This window comes from Hipposideros armiger, unplaced genomic scaffold (genome assembly GCF_001890085.2).
Source record: "Hipposideros armiger isolate ML-2016 unplaced genomic scaffold, ASM189008v1 scaffold_107, whole genome shotgun sequence".
NCBI classification, from domain to species: domain Eukaryota; kingdom Metazoa; phylum Chordata; class Mammalia; order Chiroptera; family Hipposideridae; genus Hipposideros; species Hipposideros armiger.
The window spans coordinates 3,125,470-3,146,224 of NW_017731457.1; the positions used below are offsets into that span (position 1 = coordinate 3,125,470).

The following is a 20,755-nucleotide window of genomic DNA, read 5'->3' on the forward strand; positions in this document are numbered from 1 at the left end:
GCCACGCAGTATTACTGGTTTGCAGCGTCTGGGCGCCCTCTGGTGGCCTGAGAACAAACGGGCGTAATGTGGGGCTAGTGGCTGAGGGTCCTGTGCCAGGGAGGCCCCCACTAGGAGTGTCACTGATCCCTGCCCTTCTACCGCACAGAAGGGTTTCCTTGCACAGGGTGGTCCCCTGTGAGGCCTGGGGGCTAAGAGAAGCCAGCGGGTAGTCCTCGGGGCCCAGAACGAAGTGAGGAGGTTTCTGGTATGGTTTTTAAAAAATGGAAGTTTAAAACACAGATTCCCTAGGGCCTGTCCTGAATACTCAATACCCCTGGGGTAAAATTCCCACATCCGGGGGTCAGCCAGTGGATCACCCCATTTCACAGGGGTGTCACCTGGTCCCATGGGACTGGGCCTGTGACCTTGCCTTTTGGTGTACCTCACTACCTCCTGGCTGGTTCTGATGAATGAACCTCCATCCGTTGGCAGGCAGAGGGCGCTGGATGGCTTCTGGAGGGGGATGGCCCAGTGCTGCCCAACAGGCCACTGGCCCTGCCCCTCCTGCCTGGACCACCTTTCCCCGTGCCTGAAATGGGAGGGCACCCACCCGGCCAGGGTAGTTCTGCAGAAATTTGATCTTTTCGAAGAGCTTGATGTTGTCAGCGCGCAGACTGTCCAGCTCGCTCTGCAGGGCGTGGATGGTGTGCTGGGCCATGCGGTTCTCCTGTGGGCAGGCAGGTGAGTGGGTGGGCAGGCAGGCAGGGCCAGCGAGGAGGGGATGGCGGAGAGGCCTCCCTGCAGGCACAGGCACTGCTCCGTCTACGCGGAGCCCCTTCTTTGCCCATGCCCATCTCCTTGACCTCCTAGGTTCTGCTCACAGCTGCCAGCTCTGGGAAGCCCCCCTGCTCCTCCTGTGACCCCTCCCTCAGGCGAAAGTCACAGTTCCTGGGTCAGGTTTCTTCATGTATTGTTTATGGTACTATCAGTCTTTAAAAAATTATTATCAAGATATAACTCATATAATGTAAACATCACCAGTTTTAAGTGTACAATTCAGTTTTTTTAATATCTTCACAATGTTATACAACTATCCCCACCATCTAATTCCAGAACATCTTGTCACCCCAATAAGAAACCCCAAACCTGTCAGCAGTCACCTCCCATTCCCTCTTCCCCTATCCCCTGGCAACCACCAATCTACATTCTGTCTCTATGGATTTGCTTATTCTAGACGCTTTATGGAAATGGAACCCTACACTCTGTGATTTTAATATTTGCCAAATCGAGGGGCAAGGTGAAATGGGGTCTCATTTTTCAATTTGTTCAAATGCTTAAATAGGTGTTTTCTTCACACTGTTAAAAATTCAAACAGGACTAAAAAGGACACGATAACATGATGAGTCATCCAAAAATTAAACACAGAATTACCAAATGATCCAGTAATTTCACTTCTGGGGATATAACCCAAAGAAATGAAAACAAGTTCTTGAAGAGAGATTTGCACACCCATGTTCATAGCAGTATTACTCACAATAGTCAAAAAGGTGGGAAACACCCAAGTGTCCTTTGACAAAGGGATAGATAAACAAAATGTGGCCTACCCATACAATGGAATGATTCAGCCATAAAAGAAGGAAATCCTGACACATGCCACAACATGGGGGAACCTTGAAGACATTAAGCTAAGTGAAATGAGCCGGCCATAAAGACAAATGCTGTATGATTCCATTCATATGAGGTACCTAGAATAGTCAAATTCATAGAGACAGAGAGTAAAACGGTGGTTGCCAGGGTTTGGGGGACGTAGGGAATGGGGAGTTAGTGTTTAATGGGTATAGAGTTTCAGGATGATGAAAAGAGCTCTGGAGATGGATGGCGGTGATAAGTACACAACAATGTGAATATACTTAATGTTACTGAACTGTACACTTAACAATGGTGAAGATGGTACATTTTATGTTAGATGTGTTTGGCCACAAATTTTTAAAAGTACGTGGTAAAAAGTCTATATTTTTAAAGCAAAAGGTGGAATACTTACTTACTTTTTCTCTCCCACTTAATCTATTTTGAAGGCCTTCTTTGAAGGGCTGCATAGCATTCCAGTGTGGCTGCCCCCAGTCCCCGATGGGCATGTGTGTGATCCCAGGTCACTGCTTGTGCAGGCAGCTATGAGGGCAGCATCCCTGACTGTCCTCCATTTGAAGCCTCTGGAGCCCAGATCACAGAGGGTCCCATTGGATCTGGCCCACCCTTGTTATTGAACCAGCACTGGGCCTGGTCCATGGTAGGTGCTCAGCGAATGTCTGCCTTCCCCAGTCTGAACCTGGAAACCCCATAGAAGGGACTGTGAGTTTGGAGAGGAAGGATCTAGACACTGTCATCAGCTCAAGCAGTGGCTCTTTGAGAAGGATGGAGACCTTCCTGGCTCCTGCTCCCCCTGGGAGAGTGATCAGGGGGGACCTGGGCTGGCTCTGTGGGGTGGGGGGTCTGTAGAGTCCCTAAGGCCAGGGTGCTCCCCTGGGCTGTCACCAGGCCCTCTGTACTCTGGGTCCAGTGTCCACTCGCTCTGTGGGAATGTTCTGGAGGCTTTAAAAGAAACAGCGTGCTCCTCTTCTTTCACTCTGTCCCTGACTCTCCTGTCTTCCAGGACACAGCCACCTGGCTGGTGTGGAGTCACCATCCACGCAGCAACCACACACACAGTACTGCACCTCACATTAAAGGCCGAGACACACTGGACTGGTCACCTTTGCAGAGCGCCCCTTCCTGCTGGTGCCCCCCCCCCCTGGAAGGCCAACAGTCAGGCGTTCAGCAGCCAGTCGGCTCCCTCAGGCCCCGCAGAGACCCTCAAAATCTCTAGACTGTTCATCTTTATCTAATGCAAAGACCTGCCTCTCTCCAACCTGCCCCTCTGCTTCTCCAAGTTTCCCACCTGACTTAGATGTTTCTTCCTGGAGGATGGTGGTCACTCCCCAGTCATCTTCCCAGACCCGCCTTCGGTCCTGAAGTGGCCGCCTGCCCGAGTGATCCTTCTTAGCCTCCATCTTGGCAGTGTCACTCCCCTGCTTAAACCATTTGCTGGTGCCTCAGCCTGGCTGTAGGGCACTCACCCAGCAGCTCTGTCTTCTTACTGCAGCCCTGGAATGGCCTGCACTCCCTTCTGGCTCGTGGGCCCCATGTCTCTGTTCATGTAGCCGTCTCCTCTACCTTGGGCATCTGATTCGCCTTTCAAAGCCCAGTGTGACACAGCCTCCTCCAGGAAGCCCTCTGTGACTAGACAGCACAAATCTAATCCCACTGCAGTTTATGGTCTGTGACACATCTTTCTCCCCCAAGCCTGTGTGTCCCACACTGTGTCCTCAGGTCCAAGAAGTGTAGGGGAGGTTAGCACATGACTCACAGCCTCTAGCTCCTGGTTCCGGGCCCGGAAGCGCTCCCTCTGGCTAGAGATGATGGAGAGCAGAGAGTCTACCTGGCCCTCGGGGAGGCTGCCACTGGCTGGTGCGGAGGGTCCTAGGAAATAGGGGAGAGTGGCTTGGGTGTCAGGAGTCAGAGCCTAGCAGTGAGCCCTCAGGTTGGAGCCCTCAGAGCCCAAGGGAGCTCTGGCCAAGGGCCAAGGGGTGGAAGGTACAGAGTGTCTGAGAACAAGGCGCTGAGAGGTCGGGAAGTGGGAAGGGCGGCCTGGGGAACGGGGTGGGGGTGTGGGGGGTGTGTGTGGCATGAGAATAGGGGCCCTGGGAGTGGAGGCCCTGCCCAAGCTGTCTCGGGGCCAGGCCCCAAAGCCCTGTCCTGTTACTCTGTATTTGGATCAAGGACCCCTGCATCTGTCAGACTGGGCCCCCAGCTCCAAGGGAAGAAAGGGGACATTGAGGGCACCGGGAAGCCAAGACTACCCCCCCCCCCAGGTTCCGGCCTCAACACCCAGGGAGGCCACCTCCCCTCCAGCGCTGGGAGCTCTCTGGCTGTATTTCTATGCCAAGGCCTCCCTGGGGAACTGACCACCACACACCAGCCCTCTACAGGCCACTGGCAGGGCTGAGGGCATCAAGGCCCCAAGGAGGTGGGGTGGTATCAGGCTAACACCTAGAAAGACAAGTGGGGGGCTCACCCCTCTTTAATGTTGTTGCTGCGCTGCTGGGGTGGGGAGCCCTCACCTTCTTTGGGGGAGGTGCTCTTTAGGGACGAAGGTTCCGGCTGTACTACCTCTCCCTTCCCCGCTCCCGCCGGGCCCATCGCTGCCCCAGTGGGTCAGGTCGGCCCCTCCTCACCATAGAACAGGGCAGTGGCCTCCTTGATGGGCTCCGGGATCTTCTCAAGGCCGTGCTCGGCTGCACCCTGCAGGTGAGAGGAAGCGGGGGAGGCACCTCCCATGCAGCACTGAGCTTACCCTTTCAAGGTGCCAAGCAAATGAGGGGCAAGGAGCAGCTGGGGTGGTCTGGTGGCAGGGGCAGGCACAGCGGTGGCCATAAGAGGGCCTTGCATGGGCCACCAAAGAGAAGGCAGGGCCCTGAGTTCACCTTGAGGCTGGAGCACAGTGGTGGGGCTCTCACCCGGCCACTCCACCCTCATGGCCACCAGAGGCCGGGTGACCCTGGCCCTGCCAACCAGCCTGCCGCGTGCCCTGGGCCAGCCCAGGTTCTTTCCCTGAGCCCCATTTCTTCATCTATAAAATGAGGGGGAGATGTGATGACCTCCAAGGGCCCTTTGGGTTCTAGCCTCCCACGATCTTGGGGCCTCAGGTCCTCTTGCTATGAGATTGGTGGGTGGTACTGGCCTTGCTTCTGCCCAGAGCTCCCGGGGCAGAAGTCCCAGCCAGGGCCTGGACACAGGGTGGTTTATGACAGCTCAAGGACGCCTGCCTCTCTGGCTTGTGGCCTGGCATCCTGAATTGGGCTTTCATGGTGAAGTTAGCAGGCAAAACCCAGAGAAAGTCCTAAGTAGGGGGCAGGGGCAGATAGGGGGTAGAGGGTGGGCTCACCTCGGCATCAGGCCGCTGGATGGACTGGATGGTGCTGAGGTCCTGCTCCAGGCGGGCGATCAGCTCCCTCTGCTCAGCCACTGTGGCCATGGCCTCGGTAACGTGGATCTGCAGCTCCGCACAGCGCCCTGTAGCCAAAGGAAGACGTGGCCATCAGAGGGAGCCTGGCGGGCCTGGTGGTGCCTTTTCCCTCCTCTGCCTCTCCAGCCACCATTCAGTAGGCAGGAGCCCTGGGAGCCGCAGGAGAGGGCTAGCTGCGCCCTCCACACCTTCCACTGCCTAAAGGACCATCATTGGAGCAGCCAGCAGGGTCAGGGGCACTCCCGGCCCCAAGAACTCTCTCTGCTCATGGTAGGGGAAGGAGCCCAGGTAAGGGATTCGGGAGAAATGGGTCCACCCTGGCTCTGCCATGACTGCGAGGTGCGCCTGGCCAGCCGCCTTCCCTCTCCAGGCCTCACTTTGCCTCTGTCGAGCAGGATAAAGAGGTTGAACGCAACGAGCCCCAAGTTTCTTCCAGGGCCTGCGTCAATGACCAGAGGGGACTTGGGGGTAGCAGTGGTAGGGAAAAGCACAGGAGGTGCAGTGGGGGGCGGGCAGGCTTCCTTCAGACCCAGCAGGGGGTGGCAGAGTGAGGGGTCCCACCTCTGTAGCTGACACTAGTGGCCCCCACCCAACAGGCTCCAGTGTAGGGGTGGGGATGGGAACCCTGTGACCCACAGCTCTGTCCCTCTCTCCCCCATCCAAGGGCCAGGTGTCTTTACCACAAAGCAAATCCAAAGTAATTCTGTGTGGAGATGTTCCTGCTCCTTTGGAAGGTGGGAGATGTTGGGGAGTTCCCCCAGCCAAGATCGGGAGCCTTCAGCAGCCGCTGGCAGGGATGATAGTGGTGGCCTGGGAGCTAGGCAGATCCAAGTGTAAGGCCTGGCCCTACTTCTGGTTTGCTGTGTGACTCTGGGCAGATGAATCGCCTTGTCTGGGCCTCATTTGTAAAATGGCGACAACAAACCTTGCTCAGGGCACCACAGAAGGAGGCCTACGGTCTGAGGCGCAGGGTGCTGTCCTTCAGGGAGGACTGCAGGCCACCAGGTGGCACTGTGGCCTCAGAAATGCTCAAAGGCCCTGGCTGTGCTCGGTGCCAGATCAGCCCCTGAGCCTTCCTGGGGATTCACCCCTCATTGTGCACCCTGCTGACCAGCTGACCAACCCAGCCCTCCCTGGGCTCAGCCCCAGGCCAGGGTGGGGGCAGCTGGCTTCGCCCCCACATGCTCCATCTCCTGGGTTCCTGCAGCGCGCCAAGCCCTTTAAACACCTCACAGTAGTCAGGTCAGTCAAAGCAGAGGATCCCCCGCTTACAGATGAACTGTAACTTCCTCCATAAACCCCAGGGTGTCCACGGCAGCTATGTCCAAACCCTTCCTCACAGCAAGGGAAGGCCCCCCTGGTTCAGGCCCTAAATGAATTTCTTCCTTCAGACATCACTGAGCCCCTCTTTGTACCTGGAAGGTAGGTGGTCCTGGTAGAAGTGGGGGGGTCTAACACAGGGCTGGGGGAAGAGGCTGGACCTAAGGGAAGGACCAGGTCATGGAGGGAGGCCTATGGACGGCAGGGTTGGGGTGTGCCCCTCAGCCTGCAGGCCCTGGCTGGCCTACAAGAGCTTTAAGAAGACCCTGTCGGGGAGAGGCCCAGGGAGACCCCAAATGCGTGGGGATGGAGTCCTTGGTCCTTGGTATGAGGGTTGAGACTGAAGAACAGGGTCACCTTGCTGCGTCACACACGCTTAGGAGGGGAGGTGGACACAAGCTATGGTGAGATATGGGAGAGGGACCTTGGGAGGGGACAAGTTTAGTTCTGAGTACTGGGTGTCCACAGGGACAGCCACAAACAGGAGCACGTCCAGAAAGGGTGCTGGGGCTGATCCTGTGGCGGTGGGTAGACAGCCCCCCAGATGAGTGGAGAGTGTGGAGCCCAGAGAAGGCTCAGGTGAGTAGTATCCCACCTCAGGGATGAGGGCGCTGGGGACAGAGGTGGGGAACCTACATAGAGGTAGACTGCTGCCCAGCAGTGAGCCCTCGCCTCTGAGGGCTGTGCATGCAGCATGGTGCAGCGGGACCCAGTAGGCATGGGGGCTGGATAAGATGCCAGAGAGGTGACTCCTTGGACTGCTTATTTTATGTCACCCAGCATGGTCTCAACCAGGTCTCTGGGGCAGAAGCGACTTGCAGTCCCCAGAGCCATCTGCGGGTGTCGGGGAGATGGGGTCGGGGTTGCCTGGGCTGGGTTTCCTGGGTATTTGTGTCTCCCTGATGCTAAGGGGTTGGGCACACAGGCCCCTGCCCATGCACACGTAGGACACTGAATGTGCAAGGGCCCTGACAGCAAACCCTCCATCACAGGCTGCCCTAGCCAGCCGGTGCCAGGCCACTTTGTTAAGCTGGCCTGGACAGCCTGCCACTGCTGCTGCTGCAAACACACCCAGACATTGGGTTAGCGGCCACCATGATCTCTGGGGGTGCAAGGCTGAGTGCTGGTGGTAGCCACCCCTGAAGAGGTGGCTCTGGGTGAAACTGAGGGCTGGCTGGCATGAACTCAGAGCAGACATGGAGGATGGCTGCGCGTGAGGCACAGGGAAGAGGCTGGGTAAAGCCGGGCAGTGGAGGTAATGGGGTGAGACTGAAGGGAGCTCCGGGGCAAGGTGGGGGACCTGAGGCTGCAGTGGCAGGGCCTGGACGCTTTCCAGAGCCCAGCTGGAGCCCAGCAGTGACCCATCACTCCACGCTGCGGGGATGGGATGAGAAAGCCGGGAAGCTGATGGTGTGGGCAACCCTGAAGGAGGGATGGGCGTCCTCCATGCCTGGAATTGGTCCCCCACACACGGAAGGGGTGAGAGCAATGTGGTTTGACTCTGGTGAGTATCAAGAGCTAGTGGAACAGCTAAGGGGATGTGTGTGGGGAGCTAGGCCAACGGGCCTTAGGCTGGAGATGCAGGCCAGGGAGAGCTCAGGGCCCAGGGTGGGCTGAGCCCCCAACGATTACTGCAGTGAGAATGGGCAGAATCTTCGGGAATGCCAACATTTTCAGGGGTGTCCTGGAAAAGACCCCGAGAAGAGGAAGCAGGAGGCAGATGGGAATCAATTTTGCCTGGGCTATTTCTCTACTTAGATGTATAACTGGCATCTCAAACTGAACGGGTCCAAATTGAAGCCTGACCCCATCCCCCACCATCTGCTTCACCACAGTAGGGCCCCTGTTGCACAGCCCCAGGAGGTGGTGTCCTCAGGGCTGCGGGGGGCAAAGGCAGGGCCGTCCTTCAGTGGCTCAGAGCAAATCCCCAGGTCGGGCGGTATCCATGCTCATCTCTCTCACTCCTTACATCAAATCTATCACAAATCCTATTTTTGGCTCTACCTTCAAAACATATCCAGAACCCAATTGCTTTCTACCACTGCCACCACCTGGTCCGAGTCACGACCTCTCATTTTGATTATGATAACAGTCTCCTCACTGGTCTCCTTTTTCCTACCCTCACCCCTACAATTGAGTCACAGAGCAGCAGCCAGAGAACATTTTAAACAGTAAGATCAGACCTCCCTCTGTTCAGACCCGCCAACGGCCCCCACATCCCTCAGACTAACAGCCAGAGCCCTGCAATGGCCCACAAGGCCCCGCCAGCTCTGCCTTCCCCTTGTCTCTCTGACCTGGTCGTCTCCTACTCTGCCCTGTGGTTACTTTGCTCTAGCAACACTGGCTCTTGGCACATACCCACCACAGGACCTTTGCACTTGCTGTTCCCTGTCTGGAAAGTACTTCCCTTGGGCATCTGCATGTCAAGACTGTCCATGTGTTACCTGCTTACTGAGGCCTACCCTGCCCGCCTGATACAACACTTTAACCTTCCACTTGTTCCTCCAGTCTCCCCTACCTTATTTTTCTCCCATAAAATTTACCACCATCTGTGCTACCATGTAATTCATTCATTTATTATGTCTACCATCTGTCTCCCCCACTAGACGGTAAGCTCCATGTCTGTCTCCTGCGATAGCCCCAGTGCCCAGAGCAGTGGCACATGGTCAGTCCTCAATGCCCGTTAGCTGATGGGCTGAGTGGATTCCACCCAGTAGGGAAGCACGACTGGCCGGGCACAGCCAGGGGCCTTTGCTGGTCCCACCACCTGATAACTGCGAGGCCTCCCCTGGACCCCTCCAGGCTGGCCCTGGCATGGGAACTGCACATCTGCCAGTGCAAAGCCCCAGGGCGGCCCTGCACCTTGCCAATCAGTGCATACTTGGTGGAGGGGTTGGGGGGCACTTGTTCCCCAGCTGGGACTCTGCACCCCAAGCATGGCTACAGATGTGCTCGGCTATACCTGAGTCCTTCTAGACGTTAGATGGGTAGAACAAGCCTCGCCCAGGGCTGCCACCCTCCAGAGCAGCTTTGTTCTTATCAAGTGTGGTTGTCCCTCCACTGGGTACGCCCTTCCCCAGCATGGCGGCTGGCATGGCACTGGCTGTTCCTCTGACACTGTCACCTGTGCTTGTGCCACCCGTTTGGTGTGCCCTCTGCCTGCCTGCCTGCCTGCTGCAAATGCCTCTGCCCTTTTCCAGGCTGCTTCCTGTGAAGTCCTGCCCTTTTCCAAGTTGCTGCTCAGGTGCCCCCTCAGTACCAATTACAGGGCCAGCCTCGGCCATGGTTCTGCACCTGGTATAGCTCCCCTCTGAGCTGTGAGTGACTCGAGGCTGCCAGACACCCAGCCTGGAGCTTGTCCCTGGCACAGAGCTGTTCTCAGTGGCAATCAGCTGAATAAATCTGAAGGAGCCCCAAGAGGGAGGTGGCCTTAGCTGGGCCACGTGGCACTGCCAAGCCAGTACCTGCCCCTCACCCTAGACTTTGGCACCATTGACATTTGGTGCCAGATCATTCTTTGTTGGGGTGGAGGAGGCTGTCATATGCATTGTAGGATATTATGCATCTCTGGCCTCTACATTCTAAAGTCAGTAGCATCTTCCCACAGGTTGTGACAGCCCCAAAATGTCTCCAAACACTGCCAAATATTCTTGGGGACAAAGTCACCCCTGGTTGAAAACCATGGCCACAGAGGCTCTCAGGCTTCTGGGTTTGGCTGTAATGGGACAGGAATCAACCTTGACAGACGCTTCAATCAGGTGGGTCTTTAAGAGGAAACCGCCACTGTGGCCGGTGCAGCCCCCTCTCAGAGGCGTGAAGAGCAAGAAGGCCCTTCCTTCTTGTCTGTGGCTGAGCTCAGGGTTGCCAGCCTCAGACACCCAAGGAACCCGAGACTTGACTTTTTGTTTTTAGCTGGGCCATCCTTGATTTTTCAACAGGGGGCTGAAGAGAGGGCTGCTGAGTGTGGAGGACACTGCTGCCTGAGCTTTGTGCCAGTCAGTACATCAGGGGCATGATGTTAGGCTGGCAGCCGTTGGTACTCTGGCCAATCTGTAGGAGGGCCTGGTCCCATGCAGGGGTCATTCCTGCTTCAGCACAAGGTGGAGACTTTGACTGGAGGTAACTGCTCTGGCAACCAAATTCGATGAAATAATGCCCTTGTTGACAGCCCCGTGAGCAGGTACTGAGTGCCCGCTGTGGGCTTAGGCGCTGTGCTGAGCAGTTCACCAATATTATCACTTAGTCCTCCCAGCGGCCCTGTGTGTTTGGCATTATCACCTCCCCTTTCCAGAGACGGAAACAGAAGCTCAAAGAAGTTAAATTCATTTATTCTTTCAGAAAAGATCTCCTGAGCATCGACTAAGACGTGTCCAAGCTCACCAGCTGGTAAGAGATGGTGGGACGCCAATGCAGTGTCCCTTGAGCGCAAGGAAGGGCCCCGATGCCTCCCAGTAAAGTGAGTGGGGTCCTCAGACCTCACTCCCTGGAGCCCTCCCCGCTTCCTGCCCTGAACAGAATAGCTCTGCTTTTACCTGTCCACAAACCATTTTGCTCCAAAACAAGGCCCTTTCTACTGACACTGAGAGTCCAAGCTTCTTGGGAGAGGCAGGAATTTCTGAATGCCGCCCAACACTGGGCATGGGCTGCATCTCCCATGTCTATGAACACAGCTGCTCACACCCCATGTTGGGTGGGCCTGATGCGGATCAAGGGCCCAACGACCAGGGCCCCCACCAACATCAGAGTTCAGGCTCTTAGCTTGGTCCTCTACACCCCTACCACCCTACAGGAACCAATGCCATGCTGAAGTAGAGACCAGCAAGCTGTGTGTCCCCCAGGGCCAGCATGCTAGGGCCGTGGAGGACGCAGCAACAGGCCCCAAGGCAGCCACTCAGAGGCCCGTTTAAACACAGCAGACAGTGTCATGGCAGATAAGTCATGCACTCTAATAATTATATCATCTCGTCGCCGCCTTACCCTGTGCATCTGCAATTGCGTTTCCTTAGGGCATCAAATAAGGTACATCATTTTGTTCAGACCCACATAACTACAGGGCAAGGAGAAAGGCCGAATACTGGGCACTCTGCCTGGGGTGAGGGCATCACCCAGTCGCAGTCACAACATAAAATCTTGCTCCCTTTTTTGCCTCTGGAACCGGCAGTTTACAAAAACAGTCAGGCCTGCAGAACCATGTGCAACTGCTGTTTAATTAAATCTCACTTTTAAAGCACTTTGGGGAGACTTTCTGGATAAAAGGACTTGGTGCTAAGTAGTTTTTTTTTTTAAATTATATTTTTAGTTAGCGCATCTTTTAAAAGTGGGGGTATACCTCAATTAGGAAACAGAAAGAGCATAATGTTAGCTGAGTTAGACTTTATCAAACTGGTAGTGCTCTAGTGGCTTTATGCTAATTTCTCCCATCTGGGGAGGGGCAGACATTTGGGGGCAGCTTTAGACACACGCATGTCCTTGAGGGACCAGCTGAGGCTCCGAGCTGCCAGGAGCACCTGGCACTGGTGGGAGGCTGTCCCGTGCTCCGGGGTCTCCCACTGGAGGGAGGATAGAGTCTAGCGTAACTCACGCTGCTATGTGGGAGCGTCACATTCTGAAAACTACAAATGAACGCACAATGAACTAATACTCCCCAACCAGTCACACATCAGTGAGGATGGCGATTCTTTTCCAGCCCCGTAGATCTCAAGAGGAAAAACATCCTGTCACAAGCAGCATGTGGACCACCTAGGGGCCAACTCTCAGAGTGCTCCCACCTCCAGCCCTGAGCACTGGCTGGAGAGACCACTTCTCAGGAGCCCGATCATTCCAGAAACCCACGAGACACCGTTCCCTCCTTCCTGAGTGGGAACTCATTTGCCTGAGTTACAGCCGCCCGTGGCTGGTCCTCTTTACATCAGGAGTCAGGGATAAAGTGAGAGACTCCCACAGAGCAGGCTGAGGCCAGGCAGAGGTACCATTCATTGTGCTGCTACCACCAGCCCAGGGCTGTACCCAGCACCATCAGCCACCACTCCTGGTCCTCACAAGCCTGTGAGATAGGCAATGTGCCCCCAGTTCACAGATAAGAAAGCAGATGCCAGGAGGGTCTTCAAGGGCACCCGAACTGTAAGGTGACAACAGCAAGCAGGGATGCAGGCCCTTATGGAGCACGTACTGTGTGCCCAGACAGAAAACTGGACACTGGGGCCTGCTGGTGCCCAGATCCCCACATACTCCAGCCTTGGCTCAGGCTGCTGCTGACACCTGCCCGGACGCCACGTGCCGTTGGGAGCACTCTCAGGGAGGTGGAGGGATGGCTACCTCAGAATGGCAACTGTTGAGGTGCCTTTGGACCCAGAATAAAAGTGTTTGCTGCTTCTCCTCAGGCCAGAGCACTTTAAATAAAAACGACCCACACATTCTTGTGTTTGTATAAAAGATATTTACTTCAATTATCACACCTAGGGTGCTAGTGAATAATAATAATACATGGTGTGAGTTTCATACAGTGATATTGCTTCTCCATATCATATAGGGACCGTTGTACAGTGCTGAGAACAAACATCGTATGGCTAACCAAAGACAGAAGGGACAGCGCCAAGGGGCCGACGGGTGCCTCTCCCACCCCAACGCCAGCCAGATCAACTTTTGACTCTTAATGTCGAAAACAAATAGCAAGAAATAAAATGTTACCAGAGATGGGTCACAGCAACACAGCAGAGGCTTCTCAAAGCTATTTGTACAAAAAGATGATGCTTTGTGTTTTTTTTTTGTTTTCTTGTTTTGGTCAATTGGGTCTCCGTGAGGATTAAAAAAAAAAAGTCTGTGATTGTGAGTATTAACAAACGAGCTCTAAAAACATCTAAGACTTAGTGCGTTACAGAAAATATAAAATACTGCTAAAATGTAAGACACCACGATACACTGGGGGGAGCTGAGCTTATTAAGAATTCTCCGGAAGAAGTCCGCCACTCCGAGAGCGCGCTTGGCTTGTGCTGTTAGTAGTCTGAACAGGAGCGTGGCTACCCGCTCGCAGGCAAGTAGTTATTGCACAATCGCGAAGAGCTAGGTCTTACTCAGTGGAAAGGGGCGTGGGAAAACCACCTTTTCTTTTTTTTCCCACTTGTATTTTATAACAAGCTATTCTCAAACGCTTTAAGAATTTTGAATGAATCCTCACGTCTCCAAAATGCACAGCATTTTCTGAGGGGTCTCAGATGGTGGGACTCGAGAGGCCCGTTTTCTCAAGAGGCAGAAAACGGCTCGAGAGAGAAATGCATAGACTAATTAGAGAGAAACGAAAACTCTTTGGGGGGGGAGGGACAGGGGCAGTTATTTTATTGGAGGGCTTTCTTTCAAAGAGATGAGAACGAAATCAGGACCCCCACTAACTTCAGAGAAGGGGAAAAGTCATGGCACGGAAAGTGGGCCCTTTGGGAGCGGACGGAGGCAGCTGTCTGGCTCCACCTGGAGTGGGCAGGGCCCCTGCCTGCCTGGGGGGAACTTCCTTCTCCGGTGCCCATGAGGGAGGGTGAGCCCACAGGCCCAAGGCCAGCCCCACCTCACCCTCACTGGATTGCAAGCAACTGGGTGTCTTGTTGGCTGTGCTTCTAGCCGCAAGAAAGCTCTGCCCACATCTAACCTCCTTCCACACTTAACCACATTAAGGGGGAAAGGGGCTCCCCCATGACCTCCCTGGTGTGGGTCCTCAAGCCACAGCAGTACTAAGAAACACTGTTGCTCTGCAAGATGGTTTTGACCAAATTTGTATGCAAGAAAAACAACAACAACAACAACAACAAAAAGCCAACTAAAACATGTCGACCATGTGAGCCTTGCAAGAAACCACTCTCGCTCTCAGAAGTCACCGCCCTGGCCAGGCCGCCGCACCCTCTGACCAGGCTCACTGAAACTTCATGAACCCAGAAGTCTTACCAGAGGCTCTAGGAGGCTTTGGGGAACTGAACTTTGCTTTTCTAAGTCTTCTCTGCAGCTCCTCACACGAGTGTTCAACTCGGCACGTTCTCACACTGGATTTTTGTTCATTAACTCTGACTTAAAAAGTTAGACATGTAGAGATCACCAGTTTTTGAGTGGCTACTCTGGAGACAGACATCTGAGTCTGCTGGAGAAGGCCCTCTGGCCCCTCCAGTCAAAGCCCCAGACCCTTCGGTTCTTTTTTTTTGGGAGGGGGGGAGGGCATGAGGCAGAAGACAGTAACCACTGGAGTGACAGCAAAAAGCATTTACAACACAAAACAACAATACACTCCTGATAAGTACTTAAATGATTAACCTATTAATAAATAGAAGAGGATAGAAATAAATTTTTTTTTTTCTCAAGGAAACATCCTTTTATAATTATCCTCACACACGCTGGCAGGTCAGTAGCAGTCAATCCATCTCAACAAGAAAAGGTTAAGTGCTGGAAGGGATGGCTGTGGTCTCACACTCCGGAGGCTCTCAGCTGCTGAGTCACAAACGCCCCCACCCTGCCACCCAGCCTGTGGTTACTGGCCAGCGCCCCACAGGCCTAGCTCGGTGGTCAGCAAGATGCAGATGGGGGAGGGGGCCGGGGGGCCGGGGAAGCCGGTTTTCCCTTCAGTTCATGAACAAACGGAACTACAGTGAACATACTCATCCACAACCTGAACCGTCCTGGTCTAAAGCTTACTTTGAGTTCATTTGGTGTGCAATACATTACCTCTTAAAAATGAAGAAAAATGATCTCTATTGCACAGAGCTTTTACACATAGTCATCTATTTAAGTGCTTTCCGTTTAAAGCAAACTACAAAAAAAAAAAGACAAAAGGAAAATGAAAAAGGAGAAAAGAGGAACTATGAAACAAAAGCAGCTCCGTGCCACTTGAATGCGTCTTGCTGACGGAGTCTGGTTTCACCAACAGAAGTCCCAACGCTTCTGTACATACTGTGCTTCTGATTATTTTCATAGGGATGTGACATTGGGATATAAGGCACCTTTCCTTTCTGATCACAGAAAGCTTGATACATAGCAAATAGCATATTTTGTGGTAGAAATTAAAGCCTAAACACTACAGAAGTTACAGTAACACAGACTAAACAGTATTGGATAAACTAAAATGATCCATGAAAAGCAACTCAAAGGTATTTTAAGTTTAATAACAGGGATGGGAAGTGCACATTTATGCATAGCCTAACGTCTTCCTCTCACTAGCCTTTTTTAGGATTCTTCGCCTACAATGCCCAACTTTTAAAGTTAGCATTTTGGAGGAGACTAGGCGCTTTGGAAATGTCTTGTTAAAGCTAAATGTCACTTCATCCAAATATGAAAATGGAGACGATGCCACCGTCAGTGTGGACACAGTATCTTTGGAGGGGAGCAGGTGATGGAAGAGTGGTAGCCAGGCCTGGGAGGGGGCAATTCGTGCAAGTGAGACAGACGCAGGGGGAGTCGCATTTCCCTCTTCTTCCTTGACCTGAGGCGCACAGGGGAGGGCTCGTTTCTGCTCATCTCATTGCTCCCGGTGGCTCCTCCTCATGGCCTCGAGGCCTCAACTTTCAGCACACCTCTAAGGGGTTCACAGGTTGCATCTCTTTAGAACTATTTGAACTTGTTTCTCCTTCTCTTCCCAGTATGTTTCATCTAACAAACGGCAGAAACTGATGGGGATGGAAATGATATTGTCAAATTGGACCGTTCTCTTAGCAAACAAGTGTGCCCGCCAGCCCGCCATTCAGTGCTCTGGAAAATGGAACTACGTATCTTGGAGTCCCAGGCCACCACCTTGCCACACAGGGTAGCAGCTCGGCCTTGCAGGTCACAAAGACTCCCCTAATGCCATCAAGGTCCACTCAAAACTGCAGAAGCACTGGGGGGATTTCTAAATGTGAGCTTTTCCTGGTGAATGCCGGAGCACACGATGACACAAATCTCAGGCTTTCACTTCCATGTTCTTTCTATCAGACCACCACTTTGGCCACCAGGGTGGGTGGACTCAGATCCAACCAGCAGCCCTGGGAGCTGCTTTTCCGCAGCACTGGTGGAAACTGGCATATTCTTTTGGGAAGAAGGGGTCACGTGTTTGAAGCATGGACGAATGGGCTGGAGGATGCCATAGCCTCGCCTGTCCTTGAGATGCTTCTAGAGTGTTACAGTGGCACGGAAGTCACACCCTCCCAGTGCCAGAGACAATAAAGACAGAGTTCTGAAATGCCAGGTAGGAACTCTGGGGGAGTGTCCTCAAGTGGACATTTAGGGGCAGCCCAGGGCAAGGGAAGTGGCTGTGACGGATCTTAACAGCTGAGCAGGAATGGGCAGAAAGCAGAGACAGGCCAAAGACAAGGCCCTCTGAGGCCCGAGACTGCCCCTGCCTGCCAAGCAAACAGCTGCCAGAAGCTTCAGGAACAGGTGGACGTCAAGAGAGGAATCCACGTGCCTCACAGAGATGTCTGTCCATGTTGTGCTCACAAGAGAGAAGATGCCTGCCTACCAGGCAAAGATATGCTCATGGATGCCACTCTTCTAACTACTTCTCTCCCTAGAGCCCACTTGTCACATGGTTCTGAGGGGTGCGGAGTGAGGAGTGATATCAAGTGGGAGCATGGGTTAGTGAGGTAGATGGGACATATGAGGAGTGTGATGACAAGGGAGGCCATCCACGGAGGGGGCAAAAACCCCAGCCCGAAGGGACGTGGCTAACAGCCCACCACACATGCCAGAACCTTGCCTGCCTACATGTCCCTTGCACAGCTGGCTTACTGGCCTCTGAAAGCAGGGGCCTGGGATGGCTACAGGCATTCTTGTTTTTATAGGCCTGTTGAGAGGTGCCTATCATAGTGCATTTAAGGCAAAGGCTACTGTCCCCCAGGTCTAGTAAGTCACTGTCACCGGTTCACCGAGCTAATCTCAGGAGGATGTTCGCATACTTCCCCTGGCTCCTCTGCTAGTTTGTGAGGTTTGTTTTTCTAAAATCAGAGGAATGAAAAACATTGCATAGAATGTCAATAGAGTTCATTGATCACCACATGAAAGGGCACGCATTCAGGAGGAACAGAAAACCCCAGTGCAGCTTTAGCTGGGAGAGTCCCCTCCTACAGACTGAGCTGTGTGGTGACTCTCGCTCCAGAGTCTTAGGGCATGTCTGCTGCGTGATCTCAGGAGCCAACACCACAACTCTCCCTGGGATTCAAGTACAACTGCCTCTGCTTGGTTTGCTCATCAGCAGCACGATAGATGGGCTCTGGCCGAGGAGGCAGATGGGGTGTTTCCTTCCTCCTGGAGTTGGCCAGCTGGACCCAAGGGTGGGTGTGGGTGGGGAGGGTCTCTCATGGCCAGAACAAGCACAGAGGAGCACTTAGCCCAAAGCCCCATAGCACTCTGGGTCTGGACCACCAACCAGCAAACCTGAATGTCCACATTGGACAGGATGGTTTTTAAATGGAGAGAAAACAAAGACGCCAGCATGAAGGAGACTGGGCAGGGAGACGTTTGTGCTTTGGAAGTAAAGGGAGGCTATGAACAATGATCTGTTTGCCTCAGTCTGTCTCAGGTATTTTACCACACACAGTAGCCAGGGTTTGATAGTAGTCATATGAGTCAAGATCCTGGCATTTCCTGAGACTTCTCCCAGGCCTACATCCCGGGACAGTCTGCTGCCCATAAGCCACCTCACGTTGTGATATTCCTCAGACAGGTCGGCTTTGAGGATAATTGAGCTGCACTAAATGGGTGTGGCAATCCTTTCTAAAGAAGAGCAGGCTGGTGGACAGAAATCACAGACTTCTGACTGATCAGGAAATAAGGGAGTTTACCTGGGAGCCGGGCAGTGGAAGTGAGTGGGCACGGGTCTAGGTCAGAACCCACATACCTTCTACCACAGGCACCACAGGAGAGTGTGGGCAGGAACCAGGGGGGCAAGAGGCTGACTGTGAACACTGATTTTATGCTGAGCCTCCACTTAGCCAGCTAAGTAATGGCAGAAACCTTAAGTTATGAACACTGCCTCCAATTAACAAAAAGAAGCCATTTAAAATGGTATAATGGAGCTTGTAATTAAGTGTTAGTGTTTTATATGGAACCGTTTTCCCCAGGGGAGAGGTACAAATCAGCTTTTTAAACTGATGGAGCAGAAAGAAGAGGAGGTCGGCCGCCTGTGGGAGCTACTGCTTGGAACGCCACGGAGAGGATGCTGTTCAAGGCACTTGGATATTGCTTATCAAGATGAAAGATCAACCCTTGGACTCAAATTGAGGGGCACAATGAGGAGGGGACGCTCCCCTCTGCCGACAGGTTTCTGTCATTTAGTGGCAGCTCTTAGAAGTATTACAGACAGTGATAGCTTAACACAAAAGAGGATAGGGTTAGGATTGCAATAAAAAAATAAATAGAGAAATAATACAAACACTGAACTGCAAGCAAATTTAACCAACTGATTGTATCGAGCACCCAGATGTAAGTCTGGCAAAAAAGACAGAATGGAAATCAACAATAACCTAGTTAAAACAACAACAACAACAACAACAACAACAAAAATGACTAAATTGCTTGGAAGAGCCAAAGTGGCTGTTTTAGACTGTTACTATTTGGCCACTAGGATAGACAAATTTATACTTTTTCAGTTTCCTCGGATTTAACACCTCCGTAAATAACAGTCATGCCTTTAAAACTAAAACACTACCCTAATATTTCCTGTTAACTCCCTGCTTTTGATTCTGATGAAAATCAGATATTTAGTGATTCATCACACACGATGACAAAATTCCCTCGAGGTTTTCGTGGAGAGGACACCACAGTGCTGTCAGGGGCTCTGCTCCTCACTGTCCTAAGGGTCACTAATGCAAACTTGCTCTTCTTAAAGTACCTGAATTGAGCCAGATGTTAATTCGTTTCCCCTTAAGCTCCTCCATCTTGAATTCTCTTCTCGCTGAACCAGATTTCAAGTTCAGAGATGATGAAACCATCAAAAGACAAATGGCCTGCCTCTCAGCCTCCTAGAGCCTTCTGAAAACTTCTTATTCATGAAAAGGCATTGTCTTTAGTGTAGTGACTCTTAAATTTGTGAAAACTTGAACTAAGTGCTGCAGTTGCAGGTTAAAAGACTGTAAATGAAATATATAATTTCTAAAACATCATGCAAGAAATGTGGTTTCACATCTTACAGTCAAAATCCTACAAGTTAATTAATACAAGCACACTGAGGTGTAATAGCGGGAGCATACCTCTAAAATTATAACTCCCTCCCACCCCCCAAATCAAAAGAGATAATATTAATTAAACTTAAGAAATAATGAATGCACCATTAAAATGTCATCCAAAGATGTTGACCTAAGACAAAGGTTTCAATGATACACAATACGGTCAAAAAGTTTTCAATCAGTAATATACAGTATGACAACTACATCTTGTAAATTATACCCAATACTGCCGGCAGTCTATCCCTCTAAAGAATATTTGCCCCTTTCATCCCTTCCTAACAATCAGATAATAAAATACAGCACCTATAAATAAGCAAAAAAAAATATATATATATACCGAAATCATCTATTGTTAGTTTAAAGATATGGCAATAAAGGAGTCTAAATTAGCAAACTTGTAGAAGCCATAACTGATAAACAGCTTATTGAAAAAAGGTGGCAGTAATGCACTCTATGTGTGCACAGGTACTTAAGAAAATACACAGACGTATAAAATTGCACACACGCACACACGCACGCTCTCATCCACCTCTATTCTCACGCATATACACATAGACAACAGGAGGAATCAGAGACAAGTTAGACTTTTGATTTGTACTTAGACTGCCCTAAAAGACTAAGTAAAAGACTGCATAAAAAAATGTTCCAAGAGGCAAAATGAATGAAGGGCCAATAGTCTGGTCTGGAAGTGAAGAGCATCAACGTTTTGGTGTGAGTTTGGGCCATCTCTACAAGGGTGGGAGCAGTGCCCAGACTGCCACGTTCTCTCTTCTGCAGGAAAGGAAGCTTCCCACGACGTCAACAGTCATCAGTGCTTGTGGTGGGAAGAAAAGGAAAGAGAGAGTGCTTGCGAGCCCTGCCCAGGCCCAGGGAGTGGCGTCCCCTGGTGGGGCTCAGTCCATCAGGCGCCCGGGAGAGTGGTGTGAGGTGTGGTGCCTTTTGTGCCAAGGAAAGACTGCTGTCTAAGAGGGTGGGCCCTGTTTGGCCCCAGAGCTGTTTGCTGCGCTCTTAGCGGCCTACTCTTTCCTCCTTTCTTTAAATGCTCGCACATGTGCAGACGCACTAACACAGACGTAGACACCATAAATTAAACAAAATGAATGGGTACATGCTACAGTTCTAACTTGTCTCCTAAACCTCCGAGATATGAGGTCTGATCAGCGTGCTCTGCGGTTAGAGGTTAAAAAGCAGATTATAAAATACCTAGATTCGGATCTTTTCT

At 52.1% G+C, this 20,755-nt stretch overlaps 1 protein-coding gene across 2 annotated transcripts in view; it reads right to left on the reverse strand.

Annotated features, from left to right (window-relative positions):
- The window catches only part of CUX1 (cut like homeobox 1), a 376,257-nt gene that overhangs the window by 15,081 nt on the left and 340,421 nt on the right, over positions 1 to 20,755 (reverse strand). For both annotated transcript variants that reach the window (XM_019646871.1, XM_019646870.1), the window contains exons 15-18: positions 4,964 to 5,091; positions 4,254 to 4,320; positions 3,386 to 3,498; positions 593 to 709 (exon numbers count right to left, since the gene is read on the reverse strand). In XM_019646871.1, coding sequence (XP_019502416.1) covers positions 593 to 709; positions 3,386 to 3,498; positions 4,254 to 4,320; positions 4,964 to 5,091 — 425 coding nt within the window. The remainder of the gene's footprint in view (positions 1 to 592; positions 710 to 3,385; positions 3,499 to 4,253; positions 4,321 to 4,963; positions 5,092 to 20,755) is intronic.